The sequence below is a fragment of the Heterodontus francisci genome, chromosome 13 (genome assembly GCF_036365525.1).
Source record: "Heterodontus francisci isolate sHetFra1 chromosome 13, sHetFra1.hap1, whole genome shotgun sequence".
Lineage (NCBI taxonomy): Eukaryota > Metazoa > Chordata > Chondrichthyes > Heterodontiformes > Heterodontidae > Heterodontus > Heterodontus francisci.
Genome location: NC_090383.1, coordinates 78523217 through 78550151, shown reverse-complemented (window position 1 = coordinate 78550151; position 26935 = coordinate 78523217). Strand labels below are relative to the sequence as shown.

Sequence of the window (26935 nt, the reverse complement as noted above, 5' to 3'; positions counted from 1 at the left end):
AACTCAGTACCTAATGTGCATAATCCACAACATAATTGGCACTAAATTAATAGCTTGTCTCAGAGAGATCAGAAATAATTACTACATTCAAAGGATTGTGAATCTTTGGAATTCTCCACCCCAGAGGGTTTTGGATGCCCCATTATCGAATACATTTAAGGCTGGGATAGATTTTTGGTCTCGCAGGGAATCAAGGGATATGGGGAGCAGGCGGGAAAGTGGAATTGAAGCCCAAGATCAGCCATAATCGTACTGAATAGCAGAGCAGGCTCGATGAGCCATATGGTCTACTTCTGCTCCTATTTCTTGTGTTCTTGTGAATAATACACTACTAAAGTTGGCGATCATATTCTGAGTTTTACAGTGGAACAGTTGATTCTGAATTTGAAACCAAAACAGACATTCAAACTTCATTCAGAAAGATGGGCGAAAATATGAAGCAATTTTATATGGTACTTATAATGTAGGAAATGTTCTAAAGTATTTTAGATAGGCGAGGGAAAATATTTCAAAGAAATAAATGAACAACTGGTGGAAGAGTTAAGGGAGATGACGGAAAGCCTAATTAAAAAGATGGGTTTTGAGAAAAACATTAATTGTGGAGAGAGAAGAGAATTGGGGATTTAGGCAGGCTTCAAAACACAAGGCCAAAATAGCTCATGGCTTTGAAGAGAGCAGGGGGTGCATAAAAGACCACAGGATCAGAGGAGCAAAGAATGCAGGAAGGGTTTCAATGTTGCAGAGATAGGGTGGGGCAAGGTCATGGAGAGGTTTGTGATTAACAATGGGAGTGATGGATGAGCTGGTCTTAATATTGAATACAAATGAAATTATTGATCAGTTTATCTTTACAATATTTTGTAGAATAACTAATAATAAACAATTAATTCCATCTGTAGAAAATAATTCTGCTGTAATTCACATTGTGTCAATTGGTCACACCAGAATTCAACTGAGTGTTCGCAACACAGCCATGAAAAATCCCAAAAATACAATGCTTAATTATATGCTAGAACAGCCTGCAACATCATAGAATCATAAATATCACAGGCAGAAACAGGCTATTTGGCCTATCTAAGCTCTGCTGCTGTTTTTCTTCACCTTTCATGAAAAAAAGTATTTTTAACCTCGCTTTGAATTCTTTCTGTGACTATCTTAAGTTTGTACTCTCTCATGCCCATCTCACTAAGATCCCTACTTACTTGATAATCTCCATCTAGTCACCCTCAACCTCCTTAGCTCTTGTGAAAAAGGCCTAATTTCTCACATTTCGGGCTGGATTTTACCAGCCCCTTGGCACCGTGAATGGTGGCTGGGAGGCCCGTAAAGTACTTGCGGAGGCGGCCCGCCACGACCCATGACACTGAGAAAGCCCCGCCGCATATTACAGGCGACAGCAAGGCCTCAGTGCGCCCCTGCTCCCCCACCCCCTCCCCCGTCGGCTTGGCAGCGGGGCCTTCACTTGAATAATCAACTTGATGTAAATTAAATGATAATGAACTTACCTGCTCACGGTGACCGTCCCACGGCGATAGTACCAGTGATGGCTGCAACTCGCATGCCTTCCGAGGCGAGACACTGGTGAGGAGGGGGGAAGCAGTGCAAATTTCAGGGCGGGAGGTGGAGGGAAGCGGGGAAAAGACTTCTGTTTGGTGGGGGAATGGTGGGAAGGGGCCAAGATTTAAGGTAGCTAAAGGTCAAAGGGGGGTGGGGGGTGGTGGGGCAGGTCGGGATCAGACCAAGAATCTTGTTGGGGGAATGTCCAATTAATCCAGCGATTCTTCCTTGGGTGTGTGTGTGGGGGCAGTGAGAATGTCATTAGGTGTTTCACTTACATATGCACCATCTTTTATCTTTAAAAATTTAAATGTCATGTAAGGGCTTGAAGCCCTTAAAAATGGCGCCTGCGCCTGCACAGTGGTGCCAGACGCCATTGCCGGGGATGTGGCGACCGCCCTCTCTATGTCATCTGGGGTGGTCGCTCTGCCTCCTCCATTTAAATGAGCCCCTGCGCGTAATATTGCGGCAGCTCTGCGGTGGCACTTCTGTGTCGGAAGGCCGGCGACTTCACAGCGCTGCTGTGTGCTGATAAAATTCGGCTCTTCATTTCAGAACTATAACCCCCTTATCATTCTGGTGAATCGAAACTGGGCGTTTTCCCTTGTTTTACATCCTTCCTATAATGGGGTGTCTAAAACTTTACACAATACCTCAACTGCTGAACCAACTTCTTGTACAAGTTTAATATTACCTCCTTGCTTTTGTACCTTCTACCTCTAGATATTAAAAAAGAATTTGGCTTACCTTTTTCATGGCCTTATCTTTTTGCACAGCCATGTTTAATGACACCTGTGTCTTCACAACAAGGCCACTCTGCTCCTTGATCTGATTTAAGATTTTACTATTTGAAGTGTATTCCCTTTCCCTATTCTAACTTATAAAATGTATGACTTAAGATTTTTTCTACATTGAACTGCATCTTCCCCTTATCTGCCTTTCCTGCTAGTCTACCTTTATCCTCTTAAAGTCTTTTATAATGCCCAACACAATTTACAATGCCTCCAATTTGGTATCAACAAATTTCAATATTGTTCCCTCAAATACTATGTCCAGATGGTTTATGTTTATAGTAACGAAGAGTTGAAACCATTCACCATATTTTTCTTTCCTGAGAAACTTCCATTTACCCCCACTTTTTGCTTCTTGCCCTTCATTCATAAAAGCACATTTCCTTATATTTAACTCAAACTCTGCCAGTGAAAATGCTGCGGCTTCCACTCTTCTTGTAGAAGTGCAGTGAAATAGAACTCCCATCTATTAATGTGCCTTTTATGTTTTTTGACAAAGGACACAGGCCCTCTCCCAAATTTAAGGGACGTGGTCATTAGCCTGTTGAGCTTAGCAATCCCTGCCTGCAAAGATGCCCACCTGAGGCCTTTCTCAGCCTGAAGAAAAAAATTAGTAAGTTTCTTCAGCTTCTAAGTCTCTAAAATAAAGCTAATCAATACCATCTAGGATTGATTACCTCGGTCATGGCAAATTCAACAGAACATTTGAATTCTCTGCTCCACTCCCACTCTGTTCTACCTGTTCTCCGTCTCCTACACTGTTCCGATGAAGCTCAATGTAAGCTCGAGGAACAGCGCATCATCTTTCGATTAGGCACTTGTAGACTTCCGTACTCAAGACTGAGTTTAACAATTTCAGATGTTAATTTCTGCCCCCAGTTTGTTTCCTACTTTTTTCTTTGTTTTGGGGTTATTTTTGGTTTTGGGATGGCAGTTTTTCAGCATTCTGCCGTTTACATCTTCTCTAGATACATCTTTTGTTTCTTTACTTGCCCCATTACCACTCCCTTTTGCATTGCACCATCAAACCTTTTCTCATTTAATCTCTCCTGCCTTTCACCCTATCACAGACCTTCCCTTTTGTTCTTTTTCTCCCCTTCCTCTTTCACTGCGTCTGTACTTACTTAAAACCTATTACATCTCTAACTTTTCCCAGCTCCTACGAAAATTTATCGACATGACATGTTGGGCTGGATTTTGTTCTGAAGACGGGGTCAAGTGTTGGGAGAACCCACCTTGGCCCTCCATCGGATCTCTGTTGCAACTCCACAGCAGGCAGTCAATTAATTGACTGTCGTCGGGGACTCGGAGGGCCAGCAGCTCTGCAGTACCGGCAGCACCACTGAGAGCAGTACCAAAAAGTCCAGAGACCCCGGCAGAGTTAAGTGGGGTCAGGGTCACCGGGTCCATTCAGGCAGGCCCTGGCGACGGGGTGGGAGGTTGGGTTAGTGAGGGAGGAGTGGTCCTCCCAGGGGGATGGGCAGCAATCGCTGGTGGGGGCCCTCCGGGGACCCTGGAATGCCCATAAAGGAGGGACTCCCCTGACCCCAATAGGAGACCACCTGGCAGTGTCTCCCCGCAGTGGCAGACACCTCCGCCTTCCATGAAATTCGGCCTGAGGTTGGAAGAGGCCCTTAATTGGCCATTAATTAGCCACTTAAGGGCCTCAATTGGCCAAGGGTGGGAAGGCCATCCTCGGCCTTCCCCACCCTGGACTGAATTGGAAGGCATCGGGAAGGCGACGGGCTCTGTCCACCCACCTTCCAACACAATTTTATGGGGTTCCCTGCCTCCATTCCTGTCCCAAGGGGGCCCATAAAATTCAGCCTGTTAACTCTGTTTTTCTCTCCACAGCTGCGCCAGACCTGCTGTGCATTTCCAGCATTTTCTGTTTTTAATTAAATAGAACTCATGCCAGTTTTCAACTGGAAAGAGTTCCATTTAGGACTTAAAAGGGTGCAATGCACAGAATTCCCGAGGATGCCCAACAACTCCCCTAGACATGCAGCTTGATATAATAACTATGCAGGCAGGACCCTTCAGTTCCACAGCCCCCAAATGGAAGTCATAGTGCTTCTTCCTCGGGATGGAATCCTGGACCAACTGGAATATTATTTAACTTCTTATTTAATATTTCTGCCATTCGTTTACTCTTCACTACAAGCTTACCGCCTTTATCTCTTAGAAGACCTAACCTGATTTTGACTATCCTTACTACTGATGTGCCCTTTATTTTTTAAAGATAGCTTAGCAAATCTAACTTCATTTTTTATACATTTCCTAGATTTACATTTGCAGTGACATAAAATTACTACCATATGTACAATTAATGTCCTGGATTTCTTCATTGTGACACTTTCATGTCTCGAGTGACATAAACTGAAATAGGTGTTTTTCATTCTATGTGTATTTAATTTTTGATTTTCCAATTCGTTGGAAGATAGTGCTGGTGGTTTATTGATCCAGTTTGTATATGTTTCCCTGGTGGTAGTGAGTACAGTTTACTTTTAATTTGAAGTCATTTTTTACTTGAAAAAAATGAGATATCCAGTACTTCAATTAGTAGTCAAAATTAAGCCATTTTAATAAAACAGCACTGGAGGCATTTTTGTAGGGTTTGAATTTGAATAAGCAAATGATTCAAATCGACTGACTTCAAATTAATGGGAGTAAACTGTATTTATCAATTTACAATGTGGCCTAATGATAATTATTCTTTGTCAAAAAATAACTAACTTACAATTATATAGCACTTTTCACATCTTTAGAACATCCCAAGGTACTTCACAGCCAAAGAGCTATTTTGAAGTTACTGTTGTCAATTGCATACAGTAATGAGATAAATGACTGTTTGGGTGGTTAAGGGATATATGCTGGCCAATAAACTGAATACAACAGAGTGTGTAACCAATGGCCTACTGAAATCTCCCATCTGGGACCCTTCCAAAGTTAAATTCCACCCCCTAAAAATGTTTATAGCAATGAAACAACCAACCCATCAGAAAACTTCACTTACATTCTCTCTTTTATTCCCATGCTTAATTTGCTTTTATGCACAAAAAAATAAATAATGGTCTGCCAAACCCACTCAAATCATTTAAAAGAAACCATCTTCAATCTGCTGAATTTTTATGTAATCAGTGTTGACCATTTTTTGAAAAATAGCTTGCTTGGCTACACATTAAACCGAGATCCAGAAAAATGATTGCCCTTTCCATGACACAGTTTTAAACTGCCCAAGAATGTTAAAATAATGGCAACTTAGGGCTGAATTTTCCTGACCCCGTGGAGATGGGTTGGAGGTGGGACCAGGAAAATAGGGGGGAGTCGCATTGGGATGGCTCCCCGATGCCTTCCCATCTCCGGGGGTCTTTCCTAGGCCAGGCTGGGAGCAGGGTCGGCTGCCTGCTGCACGGAGGCTGACAGCCAATTAAGGTAATTAAGTCCATACTTAGGGTCCATTTTGTGACAGCGCTGGTATTTACCCACCAGTGGAGCAGCCGCATGCCGATTGCCGAGGCCACCAGAACATTCGAGGCAGCATCCCTGTAGCAGGCTGGCTGGCCACCGGAGCGAAAGGCTACATGACCCCATGTCCCAGGGCCACTGAGGTCAAAGGCCACAACCCTGTCTGTCACTACTCCTTTCCCCTCCACTCCGATGACCCTACTGGCTTTGGGCCTCTTTATTTGCTGACTTCTCCAAAGGGAACTGTGTGTGCTTCCATGCTGAGGCACCCTCGCACTTGTCTGCCTGCCTCAGCAGCGCCAATCTCTCTAGGCAGGGCTGCCAGCCTGTTATTGCTGCGGGCCCTGAGTGGGACTCTCACTTCCCTGGTCTGCCCGCAGTCCTTAATGGGATGGGGCTCCCGGAGGTGGCCTCTTAATTGGCCGCCTCCAGGAAGATTGTGCCCGATGTCCTGCCATGGCCACTTCTGGGTTCCTGACTTGGAATCGAAGTCGAATTTGGGATTGTAACCCATTCAGGAAAACCCAGCCCTTAATGTCAGATTCATGTCCAGGTTGCAATACTGGGGCAGCATTGGATTTCCATACAACTGTATAGAGATTGGGAATGAAAATGAAGGTCCATCTTGGTAAACAGATGGGGTGAAAACAAGAAATTGGATTGTGTAATGGATTGTCCCTCAGAACCCAACTCTGAAGAAATGTCACCAATCTAAAACGTTGAATCACTTAAGGGCCTCCTTCTGCCTCCGCCAGCATTTTGCCCACGTTGGGAGGGCCTATCACCTCGTGGGAAGACTGCCAGGTAAACACTGGCGGCCTCCCAGCAGGATCCCGGGGAGACCCTCCTTTTTAGCCACTCTTTAGCCGACGAAAACACCCTCCCCCCTCACACCCCGCCTCCACAGCTACAGCTGGTGTACCACGACCACTCGGCCTCAACCCCCAATTGCTGGGGCCTGCTTGCTTGACCCTGGCTTCCTCACAAAAACTCACCTGCACTTCGAGCGCGCCTCGGCATTGAGGCACCCTCTCCCTTATGCTGCAGTCTCAGCAGTGGCCACCACTAGCAACGGAGCTGCCAGCCCTCTGATTGGGCTGGCATCTCTGGGGTGAGGTCCGGTGACATCAATTGGACAGCAGTCCCGGCGGCAGCCTGTTAACGGACCGCCATGGCAAAATACTGCCCCAGGATTCTGCTGCCCTCTGGAGCGGCATCGGCTCCTGTTTTCATTCCTGGTGATGGGACTTGAACCCCAATAGAAAAATTCAGCCCATTAACTCCGTTTCTCTCTCCACAGATGCTGCCAGACCTGCTAAGTATTTCCATCATTTACTGTTTTTATTGAAAATATCTCTTGCTAGCTCACACATAGGGCTGAACTTTACCAGCCCCGTGACGTTGGGGGTTGTGGCAGGAGGGCCCATAAAATACTTGCGGGAGAGGCCCACCATGACCACCGACCCTGAGAAGGCCCCGTAGCATTTTACGAGGCCTCGGTACGGCGATGGGGCCTTCATTTACCTACTAAAACTTATTCAAAAAAAAATGTTTATTAATTTACCTGGGTCAGAAGGCCATCCCACGCCTGTGCCTTCCGAACCCCATTTGGGAATTCAAGGCGAGACACTGGTGAGGAGGAAGGAGGAGTGAATTATCAGTGGGGGTGGGGGGGGGAAGTGGGAAAAATACTTTTTACTGGCTGTGGGGATGGTGGGAAGGGGTTGAAGGGAAAATGTGACGAGGCTGGGGGGGGAAGTTCAGGTTGGAAATAATAAATTATCCACATATAGGCCATGGGGGGGGCGTGTCGGTGGTTGGGAAAGGACCTCCATATTTTAATTACTTTTATAAAGATGATTCACTATGTTCCTAAGGGCTTGAAGTCCTTTAAAAATGGCGCCGGCACCTGCACGCTGGTGCCGAACGCTGCTGCCGGGGATGGAGCGGATGATGGATGATGCTCCCCCTCTATGTCATTGGGGACGGCCGTTCCGCCCCCTCCATTTAAATGAGCCCCCGCACAAAATATCACGGGGGCTCAGCAGCGGCGCAGCTGCGCCTGAAGGCCGCCAACTTCAAAGCGCGCCACCGCGATTTAGGGTGCGCTAATAAAATTCAGCCCTTAAAGATTTTTTAAAATTGCTGATACTCTATCAACAAAATGTCAGATTGGCCTAATTTCAGCCTAATTTCTGTAGGATATACTGGGTATAGACCACAGATTATGCCTCCTCTCCCCATTTCCCCCTTCTTCACCCACATTAATGGGCAAGTGTATAAGTTACTGTTATTCTGTTGCAACTCCAGTGGCAGAAAACAGCTGCTTGTCCAGCAGCCATCCAGGTAAAGAAAAGAAATTATATGGTTCCTGAAGATGGTTAAATGAAAGAAAACTAGGATTTAATATTTAGGAATGCGTGCAATTGAACAATGAAACAGATGTAAATTTTAAATTTTTTTGCTAAATGAAGTAATCCTGAAATCGTGACATATATATGCATTTAGAATATCACATCATGTTTAAATGGATAAATTTATTTCATAATCTCAAGTAGAGGCAAAATCTCACCTGCCACAAAATCACCAAATCCAATTGTTGTCAAGGTGATCACTACAAAATAGATAGATTCCAAAGCAGTCCAACCTTCTATATGTTTAAATATGATAGCAGGGATAGCCACAAACAACAGACATCCAAACAGTATGAATATAAAAGTGGAGATGACACGAATTTTGGTTTGACTTATCCTCCATTCCTGCAAAAGAGAGGAAAAAGATTCTAAAACATGGAATTATTATCTCCCCTCTTGACCCTTTTTTCAACATGTTTATCTTTGGATTGTGGTCGTGAAATGGTGCCAGCGCTATGGAAACCCCAAGGCAGAAAACGGCACCGCCCATGCTTCTGGCCATTTCCAGCATGGCAATGTGGTGCCCCATGCTGGTAAGGGCACTAGCATGGGCGTGTTGTGCCCGTGCCTGAAATGTTAGGACTGGTGTTATCATGACATCAAACAGCCATTCCGGTTGATTTGGCATTAGTGTTAGGTATTTCATCTGTGACATACCCAAACAACGCCAGTGCTGATCACACCCAGCTGACCAGGCGCTCAGCAGCACGAGGGCCCCTCAAAAGCGCAATTGAAAGGGCCTTACACCAACCTGCAGATGAGGTGCTTTTCAATTACTTCTGCTTAGGCTGCTTCTGCTTTGTGGAAGTACTGAGCTATATTTTTGGAGGTGTTTTGGAGAGCTCGTGTTTAAAATCAGGGAAGACACAGGATTTGGCGACGGGGTGTGGCAAGCTGTAGTTGCAGTGCCTCTTGCTGTGCAATATGACCATGAGATAGAGCAGAGGCTACAGAGAAGGGAAGCTCTGCAAAGAGGGAGGAGGAGGAGGAGGAGGGCTCTCTACAGAAGGCCCTACCCGCCAAGAGACATTTGGGATCACTTCTCTTACCTCCACCTCACCCAGGAGCAGTAAAATGATTCAGGTTCAACAAGGAGGAGGTAACCAAACTGCGTCAATAATGCCTCTAGTACAGCATTGATAAACCTGGGGAGCTCATTCTCTAGCCTGGTGTTCCATTTCCCTTGTTCAGAATTGCAGCAATTTAATTCAACAGCAGTCTCCTGTGATTCAGCGCAGCATCCCTTTAAGAGGGACAGACTGCACTTAAGAGCTGGAGACTAGCTGGAACACTTTCTTGCCTTGCACACTATTAGGACCCCCTGTGTGCAAGCAGCCAGCCAGTAGCCTGGCTTACACTGACTGAACACTAAAATCATTCTTATGTGGAGGCAGCATAGAATTTGGCAGCACAGCAATCGGCAAGGACAGGTCACGAATTGTGACCACCCTGTGCCCAAAAATGTGTGTAGACCAATTTCTCACCCTATAAATTCATTAGTTCTGATGCCAATGTTGCCCTACAAACCTACGAAAAAGAGAGACACACCGCAGAATCATGGTGGAATATCCCCGATGGTATCAACTAGACAATGACAAATGTATGACACACAGAGAAGTTGCAAACCCACAGTTGCAAAGGTGGAAAGCTTACCCAAACAGCTCCACTATCCAGCTCAACAGAAGATTCTATAAGGATCTGGTGACTGATCAGTTGTGTTCAGTTTGGAGCTGACATATTCTAAAATAGAATCCCCAACTTTCGCAGATTTTTTAACTCTTCAAAGCATTACGATATAAAGTACAATAAATAAGTTTTAAAAATCCAAACTTGCTCACCACTACACTGAAGTGTCAGCCTAGAATTTGTGCAATCACACAAGAGCAGTCCCTCAAACCAGGACAAAACATGAAGACCACCTAATTGAGATTTATTTTACCATGGGGAAATCACAGCTGGGGTCTAAATTGTGGCATGCGGCCACCTAAAGTTTCGAAATGCTGTCCATGATGCACAGACACACTTCTGAGAGGAAATGCACCAGATGCCATCTTTGTAAAGGGGGTCTGCGCCCATGCATCTAATGATGCGAGCAGCATGCAGAGCAGCGAGATCATGATGTGAATCAATGTGCAATGTCGGTTTGAAAGCACCTTTGCCATTTTGGAACTTGAAACTCCAGCCATTTCCCTGTCTTAACCTTACACAGCTGGACACAGAATTAAAAGGCATGAGGGACCTTGCCCCACTACCAGGGCTATTTAAAGGGATCATAAATTACTCACAGGTGAGTTGCTAGATTATTTCTTCTGGCTGCTGGTACAGTTGAAAGTGTTTTGAGGTTTTCTTATACTTAGCTAAAGTTTCAGTACTATACAGGGTGTGATCTGGCTGATCTTGCAGTACTTTCGGTGTAACTCCGGTCCAGAACCCATGCACATGAGCACAGACAGCGGGCCTATAATGACAGCCAAGCTTGCACAAGGAATGTTATAAAGCACAGCATTAGCATCCTCGAGCAATGCTTCTGCTGCCTGGACTGCTCTGGAAGAGCCCTATAATACTCAGCTGACAGGGTATTGAGATTTGTGGTAGCATGCTGCATGTTGCACAGCCAGGCCATTATGAGGGAATATCCCTTGCCACCACCTATCAAACGAGAAGCTGAGGAGCAGGAGCAGGAGCATGAGGAAGAGGAATTGCAATAGGAAATGAAGGAAATGGAAATTAGACAGCCACTTTCTGCCAAGGCTGTACATGATTAGATTATTCATGAGTGGCACCAATAACGTCAATGTTATGGGTGGAAGAGTGCACTGTCTTTTCTAGTTCCACATCTCCGCAGGCCACAACATACATTTAAATGATTACTCAGTTACTGATACCGTCAATCACGGTCTCTACTCCTTTTTCCCGAAATAAAATAAACCAACCAGGTTTCTTTAATAAACAACAAAATGATCAGTTTATTATAAAACAAGATATAACCAGCAACGAAGCAAAGCATTAACACACAGATTGAAATACAAAAGTTCCCTTTTACCTTAGCCCCTCACACACACACACACACACAAATAGGGTTGAATTTATCAGCGTGCCGCAGTTTGCGGAGACGCACTGTGAAGTCGGCGGCCTTCCAACACGGAAATGCCACCGCCGAGCCCCCGTGATATTATGCGCAGGGGCTCATTTAAATAGAGGGGGTGGAGCAGCCACCCCCAATGACATAGAGGAGGCTGCCACTGTGTCCCCAGCAATGGTGCCCGGTGCCACCTCACAGGCATCGGCGCCATTTTTAAAGGACTTTCAGTCCTTCAGGAGAGATTTACATTTTTAAAGGTGCCGGTGTAATAAAAATGTCAATAAAAATTTAATTTAACTTTGAATCCCCTCTCCCACCCCCCACTGAGTACTTAATCCATAAATTGACCTATCCCCCCAAAAAAAGACTTTTTGAAATTCTGAACTTTCCCCTTGAACTTCAGTGTCTTTGACCCTCAACCCCTTCCCACCATCCCCACAACCAATAGGAATAGTTTTCCCCACTCCCACCCCACCCCCTCGCCCTGGTAATTTTATTCCTCCCCTCCAGTGTCTCGTCTCGGAACTCCATATGGAGTTCCGAAGGCATGCAAGTTGCAGCCAGTTGGCCATAAAATCCACATGGGATGGCCGGCTGGCTATTTATTATTTATCTAATTTTAATACTTAAATGGAGGCCCCACTGCCAAGCAGTGGGGGGGGGGGGGCTGCACCAAGACCTCGCCGCCGCTGCTAATATCCGGCAGGGTCTTTTTGGCGTCATGCGTCGTTGCGGACCCCTCCCGCTAGCATTTATGGGCCTCCCCACCACAACCCACGGCGTCAAGGGGCTGGTAAAATCCAGCCCATAGAGATTTTCTTTTTAGAGCTCTGATACAAAAAAAAGGCAAAAAACGAATACTTTGGTCAAATACTTGCTCATTCTTGAAGAAAAAGGGAAGATATGGAAAGATGTCAGTTGTCCCTTTTTTGGTTTGGTGTCCAAAATATACATAAGTGGCTGTCACTGGAATCTTTCTTTGGAGCAATTCGTTCAGGCAGCATCAAGGATTTATCCTGCAGTTTTTTCCAACGAGTCAGGAGAAATGTGGCAACCAGGGTTTCAGGCAGGCCTTTCAGGAGGAATGCATTTATCATTTTTTCTATTTCTTACACTCGCTTCTCAAAGCAAAGAGATGGAAAAACTGGCAGGTATTTCAAAGAGATGGAGCAGGCTGAGCAGGAGTTTTGTCCTTCTGATTGATTTTTAAAACTCCAACTGACTGTCCAAAGCGAAACCAAAAACAGTCTCAAGAGTCAAGCTTCCTGAACCCTATAAATCTTGACCTGTCACTTCTCCGTAAACATATTTTCCAAGTCAAAAAACCCCTGCTGGATATTTTTCTGAAGACAGGTGACTTGCAGTTCATGCTGTCTGCAAACAGGACCTGTCAGTCCTTTCAATGACCCCAGTGAAAAAAAAATCCATGGAATCCTTTTCAGTTTTCCCAAATAAAACACAAGTCCTCAAAATTTAACAAAAAATGGAAGTACTTTCGTAACATCAACTATATATCCCCATTCACCAACTGTCCCACACTCCTTACTTTTCTTCCCTCACTGACCATCACATCATCCTTTTTTCTGGCAACACTTATTAGTTCTTCCTTCAGTTCACCACAGAAATAAAGAACGCCACCAAAATCAAATTCCAATCCAATTTTATCACTTCACTCATTAAGAAATGCATACAACATGAAACTAATCACCTGCAGCATATGAGGTAAAAGGCTGCTGACCTTTAATTGAGCAGACTGTGGATCTTGGAATACAACCTCAAGCAGCTCTGGGCCTGAAGGCCCCAGCTTCAGACTGCACCATCTCGGCTTGTGCTGTAGCATCTGTCTGGCTGCTGACAGGCAACAGCAAGGGCACTGGCAGAGTGCCAGGGATGGGAGCAGGAATGCTGCCATCCTGAGAGTGGACAGCAGGCTCCTGTTCCATGGATTCACTCTCCTGGGCCGGCACCTTAGCAATCCTGTTGAACAGATTGCTGGAGTGTTGTGAGCAAGTCCCTTTCAACGGTGGTATTCAGAGCCATGATGCCAGCAGTCTGAGTTTGCAAGGCAGAAGTCTGTATGTACTTTAGAGGATAGGATAGAGGAGGAATCTGCACATGGTGAGACACTGGGCACAAGTGTGCAGGTGTCAGTGTGGGGGGAGGGAAGGATATCGCAGGCTAAGATTTCATTGCAGCAGTCAGAGCTCTAATGGAATAAAAACAAGAAATGCTGGAAATACTCAGCAGGTCTGGCAGCATCTGCGGAGAGAGAAGCAGAGTTAATGTTGCGGATCAGTGACCCTTCTTTGGAGAGCTCTAATGGAGGCTGTTAGTGCTGCAATGGAAGCTGTGGCATCAGTCATCATGGTGGATTCCACAGGTGTGCTGATGGAGGTGACTACACTTTCCTTATTGGAAAGGATTAACCCTGTGCCAAGTCAGAGGTCAATTTCTCCATCCACCTTGACATTGTGTGCTTTCTGGCAGGCTTCTCAATGCACCAAGCATCTTGTTGTACATACTCATCAGCCTTCTTCTGTAGCCTGACCCATCAAAGTCCGCATCTGACTCCTTTTCAATAGAACTAATGTGTGATCTCACCCTCTGGCAAGTTGGCACCTGCGATATCCTCCCCCCCCGCCCCCGGCACCTGCACACTAGTGCCCAGTGTCTTACCATGTGCAGATCCCTCCTCTATCTAATCTTTAAAGTACATGCAGTGTGAGTCTCTGATCTGGTATAAGATTGAGTGACAGTGTCACTTCATAATCATTGTCTCCTTCTTCTTCCTCCTCTGACTGGGAAGGTTCCAGTTCTTGGGTATCTGAAATGAAACTGGGGCAAGGGTTGGTAGTGGTGAGGGGACAGGAGTACCTTCATCATCTGCATCTTGTGAGTCAGAAGAGATTGTGGGGTGAGGGAGAAGTGGGAAGAAATAAGGAGCATTAGGGATGCAGATTCCCTCCTCATCAATGCCTCCAGTGCTACCTGTAGCCATGTCCTCAGCAATGCCGCTCCGATGATGGCCAACACTGTTGCCTTCATGGTGGTTAAAACATGCAGGCATGTTTGTCCTCCTGCGGATTTATGCTGCTGCATCCTGTTATATGGCCATTGGGGTGGTTGGGGAAGGGTCACCATCTCCTAATTATTTATTCAAAACAAATTAGATATAATACATCTTTAAAAATTTAAATCTCTGCTAAGGGCTGAAAGCCTTTAAAAATGGCGCCTGCGCGGTGGTGCTGGACGCTGTTGCCGGGGACATGGCAGCCGCCCCCTCTATGTTGTCGGGGGCAGCCACTCCACCCTCCTATTTAAATCAGCCCCCGTGCGTAATATCGCGGGGACTGTGTGGCGGCACTTCCATGTTGGAAGGCCGCTGCTCTCACAGCGTGCCGCCGCAGAGCGCAGTGCACTGATAAAATTCAGCCCAGAGATTTTTGGTCGGTGGATGATGGGCTGCAGTGGATGAGGCTAGCAAAGCAGTTGGTAGAATATGCCATTTGAAGAGTGAACTCACTCACCTTGATAACTCATGTCTGATCATTAAACTCCTTCCTGCACTGCAACCACGTTCTTGGAGCAACACTCCTGGCATTGACCTTTTCCGCTACTTGTTCTCACTGACTCTTTCTCCCACCGCCTGTGGGATACAGGACGTTTCTCCTTCTTTCCGTCTCTTGCACTAAGACCTCCAGAGTATTTTCAGAAAACCTTGGTGCTTGCTCTCTCGCATGTGCAGCCATTCCTCAAAGTATTAGTTTCAGTTTTCAAATGACTCCCACTACGTCTTTGGCCACAATGAACCCCTCAATTAAGAGGTGCACACTGCATTTAAGTAGCACTTAAGGAGGTATTATGATGAGTTCATGGATTTGCCAGAGAGTGTTGCTGCATCCCCATTGGGATGGCAGAGGATTTGGTGATCTGTCCACATAAAGGTTGCAACAGGTATGGAGGCTGCAGTTGTAGTGCCTCTCAGTCTGCAGCACAACACAGAGAGATGGAGCAGAGGCTGAGAAGAGGGAAAGCTCTGAACCATGCCCTCTGACAAGTTGGAGCCGGACTCCTCCATGCTCCTTGACAATGACAGGAGGCTCTCTGGCAGACCAGCCAATGCGCCCAGCATCTTGGGGTACATACCCATCAGTGTTCTCCTGGATGTGCCCTTCAAGGTCCTCATCTGAGTTCTATTTCTATTTAGAGATACAGCACTGAAACAGGCCCTTCAGCCCACCGAGTCTGTGCTGACCATCAACCACCCATTTATACATTAATCCCATTACCCTCTCACCTACCTATACTAGGGGCAATTTATAATGGCCAATTTACCTATCAACTTGCAAGTCTTTGGCTGTGGGAGGAAACCAGAGCACCTGGCGAAAACCCACACGGTCACAGGGAGAACTTGCAAACTCCGCACAGGCAGTACCCAGAATCAAACCCAGGTCGCTAGAGCTGTGAGGCTGCGGTGCTAACCACTGAGCCACTGTGCTCTGCTGCAGAACTCATCTGCAACCTCATCCTCCAGTTAGTTGGCAATCAAACCATCATTTACCTTTGGCCTGGCTGCAGCCCACACATGCCCAGTGAGTCACTATGTGTTGATCCCAGCTGTATACTAGCCTCGAAGGTATATGCAGTGCCAATATATAAGCTGGTGACTGCAAGTGTCAGATCAAGTGACAGGGCCTCTTCAGTAGTGCTGTTTCTCTCTCTCTCTTTTCCTCCTTGAACTGCTGTGGTTGGACAAGCAGCAGTTTTTGGGTGCCTAAAAGCAGGAAATCAGAAGGGGAAGGTTGGTGTGAGGCAAGGGGAGTGGAATGGAATGCAAGAGGTCATGGTCGTGCCATCAGGAGCTTGCTCACCATGCCAGGTAGCAGAATGAAGGTGTGCTGTGAGTTGAAAAGGGGCATTAGGCAGGAACATACTGTAATTGTCAATGATCTCAGAGATGCCAGATGCCATGGGCTCTGTCGCAGGGAGCTATCTTCTCCATAGGGCTCAGGAGATGCAGGCATACTTGTGCCCTCAGGTTCCGCTCTGCTCACTTCTATTGTGTGCCAACTTGTCCTGCAAGAGGGCAAAATGTTAGAGATTGTGTAGTGCTGTGTTTGGGTAATGTGCCCACCATAGCTGAAGGAATCTGGAGGCAGCAAGAGGAGTGTGGGTGACTTTCAGGAGGATGTGTGAGGGTGAGGTGGAGTATCTGGATGTCAGGTGTGAGTCATGAGTGCCAGGGAGTGCTGGTGGGTGAGTGATGGGGGTGCGGGGTGCATTGAATCGTATGAGAGGTTGGTGGTGGGGTGGCGGGTAGGAGATATCATATAAAGATGCATTCATTGACGTTCACCCCCATCCCCCACCAAGTGAGGTCATTAGACTTCTTGCAGCACTGCTGCCGGGTCTTCGGGTTCAGATGCCAGGAATTGACCTTCCCAGTCACCTGCTCCCACTCCCTTCTGAGGGTGGTCCTCAAGGGCCTCCTGGCCCCCTCCAGTACCATGCTATCTCTCCCCCTATCCACTTCCACCACTAATGCCTCCAGCACTGTATCCATCAGCCTAGAACCCTCTCTTTGCCCTGATGTTCCATTTTTCATGTTTTATATTGCAGCAATATTATTCAGTGCAGTTTCTCTTTAAAAGGGGAAGATTGCCTTTAAGAAGAGCAGGTTGGCTGCACCACAAGCTCTCAGCACATTGTTGGTCACCCCTGCTGAGCGCAGAGACAGCCAGCAGTGCAAAGAGGCAGCTAGCAGTACAGAACCCGCTCGGCCCTATGCTACAATCATGGTAATGAGGGGGAAGCACTAAATTTACATGCTCTAAAAATGGGGCAATTCAATGTTTAGCCCCCTATTTTAACAATGTCAAGGCCAAAAATTCAATATTAATCCCTCAGGGCAACTCATGGAATTTAGACGTATTCCCTCAACATAGCACTAGGGAATTCAGATTAACAATCACCACATGACCACCAATAATCGTACACATGCACCACCATTTTGCCAACGATCAGACATGAGTACAAGATCGCTTTATCAGACCATTCAGGAAACACAAGGCTCTGTAATTCCAATGCCCACCATTCACTGCCAGAAACATGACTTAAGTTATCCCTTATGCATCGACACTGATCCCACTGGAAGTCCCAGGTTCAACTGATCAGCATAATGGTGGGCAGAACATAAAAGAAAGAAATAACTTGCATTTATATCGCATTTTACATGACTCAAAATGCTTTACAGCTTTACATACGTTTGAAATGTAATCACTGTTGTAATGTAGGGAAATGCAGCAGCCAATTTGCACACAGCAAGATCTCACAAAATAACAATGAGATACATAACAGATTATAATTTTTTTTAGTCACATTGCTTGTTGGATAAATATTGATAAATATTGGTGAGAACTTTAGGAGAACTTCCCCTGCTCTTCTTCGAATAGCAGCACAGGATCATATATGTCCAACTGAGAGGGCAGATATGGTCTTGGTTTAACGTCTCAACATTAAACAATAGCATTCCCTCAGTATTGCATTGAAGTGTCAAACTCCATTATCTATTCAAGTCTCTGAAGTGGAGCTTACTCCACATGTTCTGATTCAGAGGCGAGAGTGCTACCACTGTGCTCATGCAGGCACAGAGTCCTGAGGCCCATAAGCAATTGGCTTGAAACTCCACAGGACAACTAAACATTTATGGAGGAACAGGCAGAAGAAGGCTGTGTAATCATCCTTTTAAGACAGCCTGCATTTAAAGGTAAATGTCGGTAATCCGCAAATAAAGATGGCAGCATTAAGCGAGAGGGAAAAGTGTTACTGAGGCCACATTGGAGCATCATTTAAGTAAGGTAAGGCAAAGCAGGAATGAGCCTTTTAGGGTTAGAGATAAAAAGCCTGCAAGTTGTATTGAAAGAGCTTTTTGGAACACTGTGGCATTGGCAATAAGTGAAACATCTCTAATCTCCAAGACATCCCCACAATGTTACAAGACATCCATAAAAGGGTAGCAAAGGCAGCTATGAATTAAAACTAATTGGAACCACAGAAACAGGCTACACTGCATGCCCTGAGAATTCCAGAAGTAACCTGTTGGGTGTCACAGTGAGTTAGGAATGAACAACTGCAGTTACTCTATCACCTGGATCTCTCAAAGCATTTTCCCTCATCAATACCTCTGTAACTGTACCTCCTTATCTCTTAACCTCCTTTAACCCTCAGAGAACTCTTTAGAAGGCTTCCAAAATGCAATCTGTTTTTTTCCCAAAAATACAAAGGTAAACAGAAAATACAGCAACAAGTAGCTTTGAAAACTTTATCCTTTGCAGTTCCCTATTAAGAACATATTTCCTGATCAAAACAGGCATTGCCTAGGGCATAGTGTAACATGGAAAGACCAAATTAAGGACAAATGACATCATCCCATTCTTTATCCATTATTGTGTGGGTTACAGGACAGAACTTCTCAAACTAGTCTCCACTTTAAGCAGAGGTTTGAATGGAGAGCATATGGGGCGGATCCAGGCTCCATCCGATATTGTGGTCCCTGGACAAACACCACACTGTCCTTCCACTCTCCCAACCCATGAAAAGTTCAGAGTCTATGTACAGTCTGCTACCTGATATCCATGGATTGTGCAGTCAGATCTTTCCCATGTGGATCCCAAGAATTGCACAGATACATTTAAAAATAAATCTTTACTTTAATGATGCTACAAAATAGCACACTGCTGACCATGCCAACAGGAGCTGGAAAATTAGCACACTTCCCATGTAACCATTTGGTTCAACATTTCCATGGTGGTGACGGGCTGGTTGGACTTATCATTACACTTTCATGCAAATATAATCATCCACATGCTTACATGCTTGAAAATCAGTACAACGATGCTGTAAAAGCATTTTATAGGACAATACAAGCAATTTAAAAAAAAGACCCCATGCTTTGCAAGATGCACTGCAGCAACTCACCAAGGCTCCCTCAACAGCACCTTCCAAACCCACAACCTCTACCATCTAGAAGAACAAGGCAGCAGGCACAAGGGAACACCAACACCTGTAAGTTCCTTACCAAGTCACACATCATCCTAACTTCAAAATATATTGCTGTTCCTTCACTGACTCTGGGTCAAAATTCTGGAATTCCCTCCCTAGCAGCACTGTGGGTGTACCTACACCACACGAACTGCAGCGGTTCAAGAAGGCAGCTCACCACCACCACCACCTTTTCAAGGGCAATTATGGATGGGTAATAAATGCTGTCCTAGCCAGCGATGCCCATATCCCACAAGCAAATGATAAAAAAAATTGCTTTTTCACATTAAACATGAACGAGTTTTATCTCAAAAATGTATCCTTCATTTAAAAATTAAGCTTAAGGTAAAACTAAAATTTCGTAAAACTGGCATTCAATAATTTAGCAAACTATGCTAGAGGAAGCAGAGGAAAAATGAATGGTTTGGGAAGTCATTCAGTGGATGCACCTTGTAAACCTGCTATGGTTTGTTTGAATCTCAGAGGAACTTATGCTGAATAATATAGCTGCCTGAAATCATATCAAATATACCTAATGAATGAGTTGAAAAGCATCTGAATCAAAAGGTTTAAACTAAAACTAAATGCATTTGAAGTGTGGAGAAAACGAAAATGAAAAGACAAGAACAAGAGCAGAATTAAATATTAAAGTATAGACGGCTTATTGTTTCCATCAGTAGATCACTGGATTCCCATTCAGGGAGTTTGTTCTTAAATCCCAGCCTTGTATTAGGAATGCAATTGCTCTATGGTTGCCACTTCTGTTCGCCAGATGGATTGCCCAAACTTTCCACCTCAAGGAAGAAAATGCTGGTGTGAATGCAGAAAAATCAGGACATCAGAAAGCAATGACAATGTCATTGATGTAAGGGGGGAAATATGGTGCCATTAAGGATCAGACAAAGGAGATTTCAATCTTTTATTTCAATTAAGCTGCTTTTAAAATTGATGTTTACTTGCAATATTGCGCGAAAATAAGTTATTTTAATAACACAGACAGCACTAAATGATTAACTTGATTTACCATAGTTTCAAAATTTAAAAAGAATGAAAGTTTTGTATATAATTTGAACTTAAATTAATAGAATTAAAACACAATCACACTTTGCATGTAAATAAGAACATTTGGGTACCTTCAAACCTTCAACTTTGAATTTTGAACGGTGGCTGGAAACAGTCCTGGGATTCTGTTTCCTCTCATATTTTCTGGTATGAAGACTGTGGTGGAAATGAGTAGTTTGATGGGGTACACTTGAGGTGGATGAAGAAAGCTTTGAGAAGGGAGTAGGACAGAAAAAGGCAAAGGAAAAGTAAGCTATATTACAAATCTTATAGGTGTGTACATTTCCTGTCTACAGCACTTGCCTTCTTGTTGCCAAGTGTTTGCCATACTTTTTGTCTGAGCTTTTCCCATTATGAAATCCCATGTCCATATTTATAATGGAAAACACTTATGTAAAGTTTTCACTCTGACTGTACAACCAGGCTGGCAGGTTGCACGATCTAGCCATTGATTTCTTAAAAATTATTTCTAATTTCTTTTTCATCCACCATCTTTTATCTCATTAACTCAAATTTGCAATGTCCAAAACAAGAATTTAATCAATATATATATTTTAAATTAACTATTTCACAACAATATCATTGAATTTATCTATAATATTGTATTCTGTGTATTTTAATACCTCATTAAAGTATTTACTGAAAGGCTTCAACCTTTTCCAAAAACCTGGGCTTAGGCTTGATATTTTTGCCCAGAGCTGTGACGCTATGAGCCAGACTAGCTTTGTGCAGTATAATTTTAATCATTTTTCTTCAGCATCGACAATTTCTGCTCAGAGGTTTTAAAGTTATTTGAAGACAAGCTGGATGTCAAATTTTAAAAGCTTTCCTGAGGTAAAATTGAAAGTGTTGCTTTTTACAGCGGTGCATGAGTGAGAAGAAATAACAGTGCTCTGATTAAATATCTGTCATATGCTTTGTTTTGTATTCAATAAACTTTAGAAAGTGGTAGACTAGGAATACGGGCAGAGAAAGAAAGATTGGGATCCAAGAGAGGGATGAGAAAGAGAGACAGTAAGGTGAGCAAGTGAAAGAGACTACTTTTCTTCATATAATATTGCTTCAATTGCCCTCCAAAAATCATCAGTTAAATTTTGAAACGAACAAATTTCTTTTGTATGTATTTTGCTGAAAATGGTCACTGCTAATAGCTTCCACACATGAGACACAGGGGAGAATTTCAACTCATGGTCACCTTTTTTTGGTTGAAAAGCTTCAAATTTTGTGGCAGGCCTACCACCCTGAAACTACACTGGATGCCATATTGACAACTTTTAGACATCTAGAATGCCAGCCAGAAACAGGAAGGAGAAACAGGAGCACTCCTCGTGAGCCACAAAAAATTTCCAGTCTCCTCCCTCACCCCACCCCAGATAGCCTCCCCTTGCCCCAGATCTGCCCAAATGGCCACCTAAGCGTAGGAGCTGGTGGATTTCCCACCCTCCCAACTAAAAAGCTGCAGCAGAATGCCCGTTTGATGCCCACAGCTCTTCGGTGGCATTTATGAGACTCAAAGCCAAATTTGGCTTCGGCCTGCATGGAACATCACTGAGAGCCATCCCTCCAACAATTTTACACCTGCTTTGGGCCTTTGTTGAATTTCTTAGGATCAAACTCTAATTTTTATCAGCTATTATGCTCACACAAGGAGAAATTATGAACTATAAAATGAACTGATGAATTGAACTCAAAAAAGACACTTTTGTTGTAAAACAAAATCGAGTAAGAGGTCAGGTGACCTCTTTTGTACTGCGAATACACAAGGTAACTGCTGGAACCCTGAACAAACCATCATGTCTGGTCAAGTGTTGAAGAAATCATTAGAAATGTAAATGGCCCATTCAATGTTAATGGCTACCCCTCTTCAACAAGTTGGGCTAACAATGACTTTGCAGACATAGAGAGCTGATTTTTACCCACCCCTTGACACCATGAATCGTGGCAGGAAGGCCCGTAAAATACTTGCGGGAGAGGCCTGCCATGACCCACAACGCCGAGAAGGCCCCGCCAAATATTACCGCCAGCTGTGAGGCCTCGGTGCAGCCCCCCTCCCCCACCCACCACCAAGCGGCGGGGCTTCATCTCAATATTAAAATGAGCTGAATACATATTGAAATGAACTTACCTGGTCACAGTAGCCGTCCCACACCACTTTTACAGCCGCCGGCCGAAACCAGCACACCTCTGGAGTTCCGAGGCAAGGCACTGGTGGGGAAGGGGGAGGACTCACATTATCAGGGTTGTGGGGGGGGGGAGGTGGGGGAAGCAGGCAAAACAATCCTTATTGGCTGTAGGGATGGTGGGAAGGGGTTTAGGGTCAAAAGGAATAAAGTTTGGGGGGAAAGGTAGTGGGTGAGAACAAATTTTTTGGGGGGTTGGGGCATAGAATTAAATGTTCATTTGTTGGGGTGTGGAAGAGGGGATTGCAGGTGTGCACGGATTAGTACTACATTCCTGAAACAAAGAGGTACCTTTAAACATGTAAATTTCTTTTCAGGGCTTGAAGCCCTTTAAAAATGACACCGGTACCTGCGCAGTAGTGTCAGACCCATTGCAGGGGATATGACAGCTGCCCCCTCTATGTCATAGGGGGCAGCCGTTCTGCCCCCTCCATTTAATTGAGCCCCCGAGCATAATATCGCTGGGGCTCTGCGGCGGCGATTCCTTGTCAGAGAGACCACAGACTCAAAGTCAGGATGATGGGTGTGGAAAAACGCCCCTTCATCAAGATGGCATAGAGAGGAGCAACATCCAAACCCACTGTCTAACGATGGCAACACCAGCGAACACCATTTATGAAAACACAATGGGAGAGAAACTTGGGTCACCTGACAGAAACCAAGTCTCTGATAAGGAGTTTTTAAAAAGAGGCATTTTCTGTGCAGAAAGGCAGAAAGCCAAAAGTCAAAAGGAAAAGAGACCCATTTCAGCAAGAAGAAGGATCCTGCCAGAATACCATCTTTAAACTGAACAGAGGCAGAGATGAAAGGTGACCCTGAAACTTCCTGCTTGAAAAATTATAACAGGATTTTGCCATTGAACTGTGACTGAGATTTAAACAAAGACGTTTGCAGCAAAGTATCCGTCCACCTGAAACTTTCCAATGTTGGATGTCAGTGCACCTGGAAAAAGGAAAAGCAGGCCTGTGCCACTCTTAATTCTTCCTCCTGGGTAGACAAACAAGACTTTGCAACAAACAAAGCCATCAGACCTAAATACATCATAATGATAATTATAATAATAGAAGCAAAATACTGCAGATGCTCAAAATCTGAAATAAAAACAAACATAAAAGCAAAAAAATGCTGGAAATACTCAGCAGGTCTGGCAGCATCTGTGAAGAGAGAAGCAGAGTTAACGTTTCAGGTCAGTGACCTTTCATCAGAACTGGCAAAGGTTAGAAATGTAATAGGCTTTAAGCAAATAAAGCGGGGATGGGGCAAGAGATAACAAAAGGGAAGCTGTTGATAGGACAGAGGGTCACAGAGAATAACTGACAAGAAGGTCATGGAGCAAAAGCAAAGGGTGTGTTAATGGTGTGGTGAAAGACAAAGCGTTAGTGCAGAGAGGGTGTTAATTGACAGAAAAATGAACAGTCCTGGCCAAAAGCACAAAATGAAAAAAAAGTGGGCAGGTACATGGTAAAAAAAATGAATGATGAAACAAACTGAAATAAAATTAAAATAAACAAGAGAAAAGAAAAAATATAACTAAAAATAAAAAAGGGAGGCCCATTATGCTCTGAAATTATTGAACTCAATGTTCAGTCCAGTAGGCTGTAGTGTGCCTAGTTGGTAAATGAGATGATGTTCCTTGAGCTTGTGTTATCACACATTTTAAAAGAATCTAGGGAAGAGATAACAGAGGCGTTACTATACATATTTAATAATTAATTCAAAAAGGTATATTGCCAGTAGACTGCCGGATAGCTAACATAATTCCAATATTTAAAAAGGACAGTACATGCCCAGGAAATTATAGACCAATCAGCTTAATGTCGGTGGTAAGAAATATAATGGAATCCTTATTAGAGAGAACAGAAGAACATCTAGAAAAGAAAAATATAATAATGAATAGTCAGCATGGATTTCAAAAGTGAAAATCTTGCTTGACCAACCTAATTGAATTTTTTTTGAGGAAGAAACAGAGAGTAGACAATGGTGATGCAGTAGATGTAATTTACTTTGATTTTCAAAAGGCCTTCAATAAGGTGCCTCATAATAGACTAATGAATAAGGTCAGAGAATGCAGAGTCAGGGACATGTGGCAGAATGGATGGCCAGCGGGTTTCAAGACAGGAAGCAAAGAGTGGGAGTAAAGGACAGTTATTCAGAGGGACAAAAGCTAGGAAGTGGTGTTCCACAATGCTGGGAGCACTGCTGTTTACAATTTACATTAATGATTTGGACCTTGGAATCAAAAACACAATTTCTAAATTTATGGATGACACCAAATTGGAGGGATAGTCAATACTGAGGAAGACTGCAATAAATTACAGGAGGATATTAATAAACTTGCAGAATGGGCAAATAATTGGAAAGTGAGGTTCAATACAGGTAAATGTGAGGTAGTACATTTTGGTCGGAAGAATGGGGAGGTCACTTATTACTTGGAAGTTACGAGTCTAGGTGGGCTATAGGAACAAAGGGATCTTGGTGTACAAATACACCAATCACTAAAAGTTGCACCACAGATTAGAAAGACCATAAAAAATCACTAGGCTTTATTTCTAGAGGGACAGAATTGAAAAGTAGGGAGGCTATGCTTGATTTCACTGCAGATAGAGTGCTGTGTGCAGTTCTGTCATATTATAAAAAGGACACAGAGACACTGGGAGGGTGCAGAGCAAATTTACAAGGATGATACCAGAAGTGCGTGGATTCCATATCAGGAAAGGATAAACAGGTTGGGTCTTTTTTCTGTTGAAAAAACAAGGCTGAGCGGTAATCTAGTAGAAATCTGTAAAATTATGAATGTTGTGATAGCACTTTAACAGCTTGAGTAGTATATGTCATCACAGGTAGTGATGTCAACCAACACATGATATAGCAATTTTAGTAGTGTTAGTCTACAGCTAGCATATGTATTACAGAGCTCTTTTGTAAATGTGTTACATTGCTATAAAGAACCCTTCTTTCAACAAACCCTTCATTCAACTTATCATTCAGCCTAAGATTGTTTGGTACCTTATTGCTAAAAAAGAAATAACAATATGGTGGCAGCTGAACATATTGGAGTAGCAATAGTTCAGAGTGATTCAGCATGCTAGTAACGATATTCAAGTGGGACAGCAATATTGAGCAGGACATTGGGAATGGCAATGTCTCCTGTGGTAATCCATTGAGGTTCGGACAACACTGCACATCATCAGAGGAAGCAACGGTGGCACAGCACTGTCAGATTCGACAACCATATGCAGAAATCGGTGTTCAGGGAGAGCATGAGTACAGGAAGGGTGTTATTTGTTTGGATGGTAGCTGGCAGAAAAGGCAGTAATTGGGCAGAATCCAGTTCAAGACAGCAAACAGAGTCAGTTTAAGTCACTGCCATTACGCATTGATATTTTCCCACCATAAGTGCTTAGTGGGCGGGATCGCCCCGATCACAGGCTGAAAGCCAACACTGCAGGCACAGCAGACCTGCAATATTTTTTTCCTTCAGGGAAAGTTTTAAAAATAAAAGGAAGGCATTAAAGGGGAAAGCTCCTGAAAAGATTTCTTGCAGACAAGAAATTTGGCACCATGACCACCAAATACCCATCGATGAACTGGAAAGTTCAAGATCTCCTCCACGAGTTCTAACTCTTCGAGCAGCACATGGAGTTGTGTTTTTTGGATCTTGACAAGCAAGCGATCAAGGTAAAATTCGTGATTGGTTACGAAGGGCTCCATCGCATCAACACTTCTGGACTGTCCGAAGCGGACCAGAAGGAATCGGCGATACTTTGGACTACATCCGAAGACCAGCTGAAGGTCAAGGTGAATTTTAGGACCCATCATCTGGAACTGATGGCATACACATAGCAGTCCAAAGAGACCATCGATCAATTAGTTAACAGATGCTGCAAGAAAGAAAAAGTCTGATATTTTTCGGGTGCAGAATTATCTGAAAGGATAATGGAGTTATTAATTGCATCTTCCCCAATAGAAACATTCCAAAAGAACTGCTAGACAAAGAAAAAGGATACAACATTGATATTCTCCTGAGGGAAGGCAGGAAGTTCAAAGCCATAGCTCCAAGCTGGCAGTGCATACAAGCACTTGGAGCAACAACAATAGGCGAGGTAACCAAGACACCTCGACAGCGCAAGGTGTGTAGCAAGTGCAGTCTGATGCATCAGCTAAGACATTGTCCTGCATCCGGGGATACCTGCAAGGTGTGTGGTAAAAAGGGACACTGCGCAAGACTGTGCAAAAGGTCTGGCAATGGAGAAGTAGCCAGAAGCCACAGCTCGAGAAGAAACAGACACCGCCTAGTGGGAAAAACAGGAATGAATTTGCCAAATGCTAGTTCAAACACAA

The 26935-nt window shown here is 44.2% G+C and overlaps 1 protein-coding gene across 3 annotated transcripts in view; it reads right to left on the bottom strand.

Moving 5' to 3' along the window:
- Positions 1-26935, bottom strand: part of LOC137376120 (potassium channel subfamily K member 2-like) — a 189686-nt gene that overhangs the window by 16298 nt on the left and 146453 nt on the right. The window contains exons 4-5 of one of the 3 annotated variants that reach the window (XM_068044130.1): positions 8389-8575; positions 3421-3444 (exon numbers count right to left, since the gene is read on the bottom strand). In XM_068044130.1, the coding sequence (XP_067900231.1) occupies positions 3421-3444; positions 8389-8575 (211 nt within the window). Of the gene's footprint in view, positions 1-1427; positions 1443-3420; positions 3445-8388; positions 8576-26935 lie in introns of all 3 variants that reach the window. The other 2 variants (XM_068044131.1, XM_068044132.1) reach the window with 2 other exon arrangements.